This window comes from Manis pentadactyla, chromosome 13 (assembly GCF_030020395.1).
Source record: "Manis pentadactyla isolate mManPen7 chromosome 13, mManPen7.hap1, whole genome shotgun sequence".
Taxonomy (NCBI): domain Eukaryota; kingdom Metazoa; phylum Chordata; class Mammalia; order Pholidota; family Manidae; genus Manis; species Manis pentadactyla.
In genome coordinates this window covers 27,094,660-27,106,710 of record NC_080031.1, presented here as the reverse complement: position 1 = coordinate 27,106,710, position 12,051 = coordinate 27,094,660, and the positions used below count along the sequence as shown (strand labels likewise).

The 12,051-nt window shown below is 35.5% G+C and overlaps 1 protein-coding gene across 1 annotated transcript in view; it reads right to left on the bottom strand.

The window, feature by feature from the left end:
• CNTN5 (contactin 5) overlaps positions 1 to 12,051 on the bottom strand; it is a 1,238,002-nt gene that overhangs the window by 361,378 nt on the left and 864,573 nt on the right. The window contains exon 7 of the mRNA XM_036902818.2: positions 6,595 to 6,690. Coding sequence (XP_036758713.2) covers positions 6,595 to 6,690 — 96 coding nt within the window. The remainder of the gene's footprint in view (positions 1 to 6,594; positions 6,691 to 12,051) is intronic.

Below are 12,051 nucleotides of genomic sequence, written 5' to 3'. Positions count from 1 at the left end.
GTGATAAGAAAGTGAATCTTTGGGCTATTTCTGAATACTGTTTGATCTTCTGTTATGTATAAAGTGTTTATAATTTCATATCGTAACTAGTGAATCATAGTAACTGCTACACTTTGAAATAGTAAATTTGAATGTGAGATTAGATGACCAAATATCTGTCATAAATATAGGTTATGATAACTTATATCAGGAGACTGATAAGAAATGTCTAATGCCCTATAAAAAAATATTAGAATCAGCACATGTAGTTATTTAACATGTGTTTAATGGATACCTACTGTCTTATGTTGTGCTAACCAATTGGGTATGGAAATAGGATATGGAAAGTTTTGTACCCTCAAGAATATGTAATTTACTAGGAGGGATAAAAATATTAGTAAACTTTTACTTCCAACAATTAACTTCACATAATAAAATTCTGACAAAATAAAATAGTAAACTAATTATGATTAGGAAGAGGGAAGTAAAACATGAGTGGGGAACAAAATAGAATCAGGCATCAGTTAAACAGGTATGCTATGACAATCTACATGGCTATTTGGATGAGACAGATATTTGGGTCTGAGATTTCTAGTATGTATCAGTTATTTACTCATTTCACAATATATAATCTCATCCCACCAAAACTAAAGCAGTTGTTGAGGTCACAGCAAATAGGTACCAGATCAGGGACTTAAAACCAAGGCCTCTTTCACTGAGTAGCCCTGGATTATTCTTTCTTCTTACTTTGCTTCTTCAGCAAGAATTTTTGAATTGATTTTCCCAAGACATTTTCAAATTCTCCTTTTAATTGATCAAGCAAGTCACTAGAGTTAAATCACTATTTCTCAATTGATTGTGATCTCAACTAATAATTCCAATCCTTCAGGTTTCAGTTAGTTTCTTTGACAAAAACATAAAATGTCCTCTTTTATTCTTCTATGTTGATGATGTGAATCACATTTCATGTATTCTACAATTATGTCCATTCACAATATCATTATGGGAAAAAGGAAAATAGTAAGAAAAAGTTTTCTTACTAATAGCTGATTTATTTTTTCCTTTTCTTGTTTGTGGTTTCTCAAAGTTTCTGGCAGCTATGTTTGATCTGAAAAGCTTAGCTAATTTTCATTTATTTATTAATATAATGTATAGCTTCATTCAACAAATTCTTTTTGAGCTCCTACTCTGTGCCAGGCACTGTTCTAGGCATGGGGTACAACACTGAACAAAAACTACAAAAGTTCTGTCTTCACAGCATTTATAGCTAATTGAAGGAGACAATGAACAAGTGAGTAAGTAGATCAGTACAGAATATGGGAGGTGATGAGGATTCTGAAGGAAAAAGCAGTAGAAGAGAAAAGGAATTGTAGGGGTCTATATTGAAAGAGGAAGATCTGGAGAAGTTTTACTAAGAAGGTGCAATTTGAAGAAAGATATGAATGTAAAGGAGTGAGCAATCCATATTACCTGGGATAAGAGTGGTATAGGCATAAGGAATAGCAACTACAAAGGCTTTGAGGCAGGAGTACACCTAATTACTTGAAGAACATCAAAGAGGCTGATATGACTACATCTAAGAAAGTAGGAGGGAGAGTAGCAGATGAGGTCAGACAGATCACGTGGTGCCAAAGGTGAGGGCTTTTCAAATTACTGTAAGGACTTTGGCTTTGACTACAAATGACATGGTGTATTAGTCTGCTTAGGGTGCCCTACCCAAATACCACAGACTGCATGGCTTAACAAATTATTTTCTCTCAATATTCAAGACTGGAAGTCTAAGATCAGGATGTGGCATAGTTTCTTATGAGAACTCTCTTTCTGACCTGTGGATGGCCACTTTCTCACTTTATTCTCACACACGGGGGAGTCAGAGAGAGCTCTGTGATGTCTCTTCCTGTAAGAGCACTGATTTAATCATGCGGACCCTCTCCTCATGACCTCATCTAAGCTTAATTATCTCCCAGAGGACCCATCTCCAAATACCCTCACTCGATTCAACATATAAATTTTAGGGTAAAAATTCAGTCTTTAGCAGTGGGGAGTATTTGGAGAGTTTTGGGCAGAGGTGTGACATGACACAACATGGTTTTACAGAATCACTCTGACTTTTATGGTGAGAACAGATTGAAAAATGGTTAAGGCAAAAATTAGGGAGACTAGTTTCAAGAGGCTACTGCAATAATTTTGGTAAGAGACTTTAGTGGTTTATTCTACAGAGCTGGCAGTGGAAGGTGTGAGAAATGAACAGATTTTGGATAGTTCTGAGTAGGGTCAATAAAATTGCTGATGGTTTGCATGTGGGATATGAGAGAAAGTGAGAAGTGAAGAATGACTCTACAGCTTGATCAATTTTAGGTCTCGGAATTTCCATTAATTAAGGAGGAAAAGACTGCAGATGGAGCAGGTCTGGGGAAGATATAACCAAGCATTCAATTTTAGACATGGTTAAGCTTGAGGTGTCCGTTAGCCACCCAAATGGAAATGTGTAATAGGCAGCTGAGTATACAAGCCAGAGTCCTGGTTGGAGACATACATTTGGAGATATCAGTATTTAAAGCCTAGTTGTCAACTGAAATCTAAGGGAGTGAGGGTACATTAGGGAAAGAAGATATCCAAAGACTGACAGTGGGGGGATTGCATTATTAAGAGTTTGAGAAGATGAGGCAAAATCAGCAAAGGAGATTAAGTAAGGTAAGAGGAAAACAAGAGAGAGTGAAATACTGCAAGAAAGTGTCTTTTGGAGGAAGGAGTGACCAACCTGGGTTCTAAAAATAATCCCAATGCCCATCAGTGAGGAATGGAGAGAATGGGGCAGATCCATACACTGCAACACCACTCAGCAAGGTCAAGTCACAGATTACTGATACATGCCTCAGTGTAGATCAACCTTACAAACATTAAGCTAAGTAAAATAAGTCAAACACACACACACACACACACACTGCATATTATATAACTGCATTAAAATAAGATTTCTAAAAAAGATAAAAGTATAGACTCAGAAAGATCAGTGATTGTGTGGGTATGTGGGTGGGAATGCCTTTGTGAAATGTTGGAGATGTTCTATGAATGTATTTTGGTGACAGTGGCACAACTGTATAAATTTATTAAAACTCATTGCACTGTACACTTAAAATGGGTGTATTTGGTAGGCTATAAATTTCACCTCAAAAATCTGATAAAAAGAGAGAGAAAGAGACAAAGAAAGGAGCACAGACAGACACAGAGAGAGACAGACCTAGAGGAGCGGAACTGGACAGATGAAGCTTCTGAAGAGTTCCATGATGAAGAGGAGCAGAAAAATGAGGTAGAAGCCAAGAGAGGGCATGAGTCAAGAAAGGTTTGCTTTGTTTTGTTTCAGATGGAGGAAGAGACAGTATTGCATGCTGTTGGGAGTGATCCAAAAAAGCGTAAAGGTGCAGCTCTGATAAGGGTGCAGATGAGAGAAGGGAGAATTACTGAAGTAATTTCTTTACACCATCAAAAAACGATGAACTAATGGTGCACCAGTGTGGGACTGGCCTTGGAAAAAGAACATTGCATCTGTACTGCAAAAGGGAAGTTAGAGGGTGTCAGTACATATGCTAATAAGTGTGTGACTTGGTGAACAAGACTATGGAAGATTTCTACTTGTTTGGCTTTTCACAGTGAAATAGGATGCAGGGTAATCTGCTGAGAAAGGGAGATAAACTTAAGGAAGAAGAAGAGGCATTAAGATTTGACAATTACAGCAAAAGGACTAGGTTTTTGTTTCTGGGTTTTTAATTTTTAAAAAAAATTTCAGCATTAAGGTTCACTTGAAATTCATAGTTTGGATTTTAAATTCAAATTAATCTGCATAACTGTATCTTTTTACAGACATATTAAGCTGAGTAGGTTTGGGCATGCAGTAAGCTGAAAGTTAAATTTATATCAGTATTAAGGTTTTGCTAACTGTCAAGTGCGTGTGATGAAGTGAAAGAGGGATGAAGATACTGAGGCTGTATGCAAGATCATGATAATGAAGAAGAAAAATGATAATCAAAGGAGGGAAAGTAGGGTGGGAAAGAGGTAGCATCAGTGACTTGTAGATTTCAGCGAGATTGAAGGAGTCCTGGAGTCAGGGGACTAGAACGAGAGGGCAGAAGAAAGTAGTAACATGTTAGTCAGAGAAAAGGAGGCTTGCAAGTATGGTAAAAACTGAGAGATGGTAGCTGTTGGTAATCACAGATCAAGTGGCACCGGTGGGTTGTAAGACCACAGGACCTTTGGAATGTAGAAATGAAAGGAATGGAGAGGACAGGAGGTTGTGAGGGTCCTACTGAAATAACCAAATACTAAGACTGGTGTAGTATTGAAGAAATTGACAGTGACCCAGGGGGTAACATCTTCAAGAAATGAAGGGGAAGGAGCTGGTAGTGTGTAAACGACCAACAAGGAAATGAGATGGCTTGAAGTTCAAGTGTGTGTTTACAAGGAGGAAGAAAGCAGAATGGGCAAGGGAGAAAGTAGGATATCCGTTGCAATCTGAGAGGCGCATGCAATCTGTGAGAATAAACAGCCGTAACTGTAAAGGGCTTCAGGGAGAGCCCTGCCTGCAAGGTATATGCAAATTTCAATTGGAGCCTGAATATAAAAGAAATGTTCAACAAAGTAGCTTAAGATACACAGGATCTGGCTAGTCAGGGGATAACTGTCCATCTGGTAAATGTTAGTGGCCTGGGTGCTGAGTTATCCCTGTAATTTTGGGCCATGGACATGTCCCTTGAAAGCTTTTGATGCTAAGTCTGATGTTTGAGATTTGATGTAACACTCCAAAATGAGTACTTAGTAGAATACAACTTTTATTTCCATCTTAAATTATGTATCAGTCTTATATTTCTTACGACATATATGCAATAGCAATCATCTGTCTTTAACTCATTGCTCTCAGAGATCACAGTTACTAACAGATATTCTTATGTCATGCTTATCATTGCATGCAGTTCATTATACTATTTTTTCCCCATTAGAAATCTCTTGTTTTCTTTACCAATTGGTTAAATTGACTATATGTATTAACCTTGCAGTTTTGCTTCCTATGTCATCCTCTTCCATTTCACTTTTTTAACACATGTTCCGACAGCTTTGCAATATATATATTTTGGATCAGAAAGTCTTGCTTTGTTTTCCCAGTAGAGGTCACTTTATATTAACTCCTTTAAGTCTGATGAACACTTACATCCTCCTTCGAGCCTCCTTTAAATTTTAAATACCTCCTTATCTCTAGCAATTATTCATCTAATACTGCTCTTTAAACTAAGTATGTCTAATAATCCAACATTATACACAATATATATTAATCTTCTAGGATTAGCAACCTACTAAAATTTTTGTTTTATACATTAAAAAACTTAAAGCACATGTTGCCTGGAAAGACACTCAGTCTGGAATCACTTGCAGGTCAGACTACATATATTTACTATCAAGTCCCCAAGCTGCTCAGAGAAGGATTTGAGTGGTTAAACTGACCTACAGGAATTAAATGAGTACCACTCAGAAATTATTTTTAATATTGATTATTTTCTGGGTTTCAAAGCAACATATTTTCAAAAATATTTTCCTGCTGAAACATAGTTTACTTTTCTTTCAATTAAAACAAAAGGAGGGTTAAAGGTGAGAAAACTTAAAGGAAATTATTGCGATCCTATTGTAATATAGGGTAAGAATTATCTATGGTAGAACAAAACTGGGCCCCATTACTATACTAAAATTAGAAATAACTTAGAAACAAGTATGGCTTTCACATTAAACAAATAACAGAAATGTATTGTGATATCAGGGGCCTGAATTCTGTTTCCAGTTGTTAACTTTAAGGACTTTGTTATTTCTCAGATAGAAACAGGCATTTGATTTTCTCTCTCTCTCTGCCTTTCTCTGTTTTTTTTTTTCTCTTCTCCCTTCCCTCTTTAATTGATGCTAACCATTTTTAAATTGTATTGTGGGAAAACTGTACTGAAGTACAAAGAGGTGCTCATCTCAAATTATAGGACTCAAAATGAATATAATTAGCTGGGAATTGATAAAAGGGAATCTAATCTGAGCACAGTTTACTATTCTGCTACTCCAAGCCCCATGAAGTACTTACCTATTACCAGGACTTTTACAAGAGCTCAAGCAGCCAGAAAATAGCAAATGAATTATAGTTTTGTTTGAAACTCAGAAAAATTTTCTTGGCAGTTTTTGTTCAGTGTGACACCATAAACAACCCTATTCCCAGCTTATCTTCTGACCTAAGATAACCATTCATATTCAGTTAACTCAACTCTGACATTTCAAATAATTTTGAAAAGTTTTTACTCTGCCAGCTTATCACTTTTCTTGTGCTTGAGGCAATATATTCCTCACTGGTGGCAGGCAGACACATAACTATGACAGTCAGTAGTAAAATGGCAATAAAACATTCCTATCATAGGAGCTCAGTCTCCTGTCCAAAGGTAGAGTATATGGTCTTTAATTACTCATCTGGTACTCTGATACATTTCAAGAAAACCATGCACATTTCACTTGGAATATTCCCCAGTCAATAGACTGTCTGAAAAAATGAGCATATGGTAAAGAGCAGGAGCAATACAGAATGGGAGCCTACTGTACCTGGTGAATGAGGCGGAGGAGGGCACATCAGAACAACCCCCTGGCCTTCCCTCACAGAGACTGCACTTCGCGTCCGGCCACTAAAATTTCCCAGATCTGTCAACATAACACAGCATAAGGTGCAAGGTAAAAAGGAGTTCAAAGAATTACTACTTTTGTAACTTGTACTTACTTTTCTCTTGTTATCCAGACAACGTTTCTTTTTCTTTGAGAATAAGGGACAGGAGGTCCTTAAAAAAAATCTGTATCATCCAATTTTAAATACCATGATTTTCAGATTGTATGCATTGCACACTCTTTATTTCTATTTATAGTTCATGTAAGTTGCTAGCACAGGATGAAATTAGGTAATACATTTATAACACATTAAACAGGATTTTTTATTTCTTCATAATATTTCCTACATATTGATTTTTCTACTACCAGTAAGCCTCATTCATACATAGTTAGAAGAGAAATAGAAGTGGTTAGGGATGCCTGGATTCCAAACTGCCGCCTCATTATATGCTGGGAATTATATGCTGGGAAAAACCAAGCATGAATTTGCCAAATTAGAGAGACTTGTGTGCTCTTGCCAAATGTAATGAGGATATAATGTATTCTTTTTCTATAAATGTGAGTGAAAAAGTCATGTTACTTTCATTTTATAAAAGCTTGGAATGACCTGTAAGAATTAATTATATCCATCCATTCTGATTACCTTACAAGTATTCTAGCTATTGAAACACTCATTTATAAATGAAGGATTATAGCACTGATTTAGGTTCAATTGTGTTCCCTTAAATTATGTTGCATTAGCACAATTTGAAAATACTTTCCTAAAAATAATTGGCCTAAAAAAGAATGATGCATATTATTTGTATTTATTATTGTTGTTAATCTATTCATAGCTCAATTTATATGTCCCTTTCTCCTTTCTAGGTTGATCAAAGAGATGATTTTTAGAATAGTTTCTTAGAAATGGTAGAAGTTCAATATTTTTACAAATAAACATTGTGCCAGAATTCTCAGTCTGTAAAAAATTCCCACAGTGAGAAATACATCTTGAAAATGTTCTGCCTTTCCTTCCATTAGTCACCAATTTTAAGAGATTATTTGAAACTTTTCATTATTTCATGCTAAAAGAGTATGTTTCATAGTAACGCAACATAGACCCTCAAATTTAATGTTTATTAATCTGACAAGTGATGAAAGTAAGCAGTCAAGAAAACATACTTATGTGAATAAGGAGATAAATCATTAACAATATCTTCAGAGGGATCCCATACCCTCTCTTCTTTTTTTTTTTTTTTGAGAGATGGGTAGCAATTTACTTATTTTCAGATTTCATAATCAAATCTTCATAAATACATTCCAAATTATGAAGGACTGATAAACAGCAAAGGCATAATGCTAAATAAATAACCAGAGAGGTATTCATTATTGAAGATAGTGTTTAGGATTTTATACATCATTCTGTTCCATTGTAAATAGTTAAGAATTTCACAAAGTAGCAAGACCAGATAAAAAGAGTTGTCCTAGTCGTACTTTTCTTTCCTTTTTTCTTTGGTGGTTTGAAAACATAGACACTAACTTCTCAAACATGTTAATTTGTTTTTAAATATATGTGACTCATGGCTTTAAATCCATATGCATTGATCCTTAGGGACTGAAACTGTCTTTTTCCCAGCAAATCATCTCAGCATGAAAACAAAGCATGGCACGTTTCCTAATTTGACTTCCTTGGACTTTACTCCTAGAAACACAGCACAGGAACCATCTGAAAGGCAGCAGTTGTGGGAGAGCGCTGGTATCTCTTTACGGATTTGTAGTATCTCTTTAGGGATTACGTGGTTTTACTTTGCTCTTTTTATCCTTATTGAATTTATAAACTCTGGAAGGCTTTTTGGATATTAATTTATTTTAACTGAATTTTAAATCATTTCTGAAAAGTACATATGTAGCTTCTAATACATTTACTATGTTTATATTATGATTATGGCAACACCTCAAATCAATCTATTGCAGCTAAAATTATATTTTAATAGAAAACAGTGCTAAATTAATGCTTATTTCTGAGAAATTGAAGTACAGGCATGGCTTAGAAATTAGACACAAGAAAGAAAATTATAGAATAATTATGACCTGAATTGTGTGTTTTGAGCCAAAAGACAATAGTCAACTGTAATTGCTTTATTTTGTATTAGTTGTTAATACAGGTTATGAGTCAACATTTCCTTATGGAATTGTCTCTGTGTCACTATTTCTTAGCAGTTATAGCAAAAGCAGTACAAAAATTAATGGATTTATTTTCAGTTATGAATAGATCATTTTTTCTTTCGTAAAGACAAATAGAGAAATACTAAAAAGTAGTCTACACTTTGAAGGAAAGTACACCTCTTTTATTTAAATCCTTTCTCTTAGAACAAAAAGTGAAACATTATTATTTATCATGTAAAAGTGGTCCTTGTGTCAGGCAAGATCTGGTTGATCTGAAACAGAACGATTTATGTAAAAAAAACCTTTGTTGGAGTGGTGATGGCAACTAGCGAGAATAGTCTAAGTGAAAATACAGCTGGTTGTATTTAGCTAAATGTGAACAGAAAACAGTTGATTTGCTTGCAGGTACTCATCAGAAAACCTAGTTTGAGTACTTACTACATTATTTTAAAAGATTACACATTCTATGTATCAAGGAGAGAAATTATTAAATAAGGAACAAGAATTTTTATGGGTGGGGCTTTGATTATCTTATTGCCACTTACACAAGAAATACATGTTCATATGTTCTATTTTTGATATTTAACAGAAAAAAATGAGTGAAAATAAAAATGTTAATACAAAGACTCCAAAATTCAAAATAAACTTCTTTTTGGGTCTACTATAAGCACATAAACAAATAGACAACTAGTACACTGGAGGAGAACATTTATCATCAGGAATCACAGGGCCCCAGCCTTATCTTTTCTCTGACCCTTTTCTCAAATTTGGAAGCTCATGCAGAGTTTAATAGTGGAGATTAACTAGAACTGCAGCTTATAAAATTATTACACTTAGTCATCCTCGATGAACCACACAAAGAGGTATACAATAAATGAGAGAACCTCACATGACAGTTAGAATGCAGATTTAGGATGTGTGATTTGAAGCATATTGACCAGCTACAAGACAAATAATTTCACAAATTCATTTAATAAATATTACTTCAATGCAGACTGCACACTGAACACTCTCTACTGGAGATTCAAGAAAGATGTAATGGAAGGATAAAAATACATGAACTCAGGAATTAATCATATGTACTTGGGCCAATATCCATAGACCTTTCTCAAAGGCGTGTGCCACTGAATAGACTCGTGAGCTCAATGACAGCTTCAGCTTGTCACAGCCTTACTTATGAGTTACTAGCACATACTATGTGCATTTACCATGGAGTACTCATGATATCCCCCTAAATGTGAGCTACAAACACATGCATACCAACATTTTCACTCTCTCTTTGAGTCCTTCCTTCCTTCCTTCCTTCCTTCCTTCCTTCCTTCCTTCCTTCCTTCCTTCCTTCCTCCCTCCCTCCCTCCCTCCCTCCCTCCCTCCCTCCCTCCCTCCCTCCCTTCCTTCCTTCCTTCCTTCCTTCCTTCCTTCCTTCCTTCCTTCCTTCCTTCCTTCCTTCCTTCCTTCCTTCCTTCCTTCCTTCCTTCCTTCCTTCCTTTCTCCAGTTTACCTGCCTGACTGTCTGCTTTCCCTCCTTATCTGCCTTGCTGACTTCTTTCATTTTCTTCCCTGTATTATTTCACAAAAGATTTGAGGAGCTTAAAATGTATGTACAAAGAGATAAAACAGGTGGTTGACAAATTCCAGGTAAAGGCACAATGGGTATGGTAAGAATTCTGTAGGACTATATAGGTACTAAAGAATGTATGTCATATTCTTTTGTAAATTATTGACAGTTGACCATAAATTTGACTATACTTAAGGGGGCCAGAACAAAGATGGATTATGTCCCTAGTCTTAGGGTTTGCAGTTATTGTAAGAGGAAAACTTTCTGGTAACTCAGGAAAAGTAAAGTATTACTAAATATTAAAGTCTAAGAGGGATTTTTCCTGGTAAGCTTCATACCACTGGCTGGTACAGTGGGCTAAACAATTATGCAAACCAATTAGGAAGGTTATTTCCACTAGGACACCTGAAGTAGGTATAGTGTGAACTACACACACACACACGAAAAATATATTTCACAAACCATTCCCTAAAAAGATGAATTATTTGAAAGTGTTGGAGAGAGAGAGGAGAGAGACAGAGAGAGAGAGAGAGAGAGAGAGAGAGGTTGAAGTAAACTGGGAAGACAGAAAACACGTCAAGGGGTTATAACACTGATCTTAACGATCTTATGTATGTGAAATACAATAGATCAGTTAGTTATTAGGGAGAAGTGAGTGGAAAGAGTCAGAACAAGAGGGTAAATCTTATGCAAAATTAGGAATGAAGTATAGTGGTTTATCTGTCTCCTGGCTTCTAATTTCCTCACCTCACTCTGTTCTGAATGAGTGTTCATGTTTCAATTACAGCAGCTATAATTGAGCATGGGACGGATTGCCCATTTTGAATTGCATTTGGTTATACATTCATCCCATCGGAGATGCTAGTAAGTTTTAGATTGTAAACGTTTCAGTCGTTCACAATTAATTACCTAACATTAAAAAGACTGTGAATGCAGATAATTCATTATGAATTCTAAATTTCATAAATCGAGTTTGAATTTTTATAAAAAGTAAAACCATTGAAAAAGGTAAAGCACTTGAGGCAAGAGGTCAGAAAAGTGAGTTTTATTAGTTATTACCATGTGGGTATCAGATTCCTACGTAAGACTGTAAGTTTGAGGAACTAAGATGCGTGTTCGTTCTGAGGGGTCTCATGGCTTTAACTTCTATGATTTCTAGAAAATGACTGACAGGTTTTCTAATACTGACTTGGTACTTACTGCTTTTGCAAATGTGACTGCATATGAAAGTCATCCCCTTTATTTCCCATTTTTGTTATTGTTCCTATTTCCATCTTCAGGATTATTCAAATGATTGTCAAATTTTTTGTGTCCTGTGTACATATCCTGTGATAAAAATTGGCCAGACCTCATTCAGAAACTATCTTTAATGTTCTAAAATGTTAAAACAAAATACAGGGAAATAAAAGGAAGTGGATGAATATTAATCCCACTGGCTACTAGCATACCCACTCTATGCCATGCCAGGCATCCTATAAATTAAATATTAATTTCTCTGTTTTAAAGATTACCAAACATATGTGGAAAGCAAATACAAACATGGCTATGGTCATGCAGTTAATAACTAATGAATTTGTAAATTAGACTCACTGTGGTTGTTTTAAAAGTATGTATTAGGACAAAAGCAATTCAACACTTGGAAGTTAGACTGAGTTGGTTTTAGAAATTTGGAAATAATCTTCGTAAGGATCTCTTTTAAA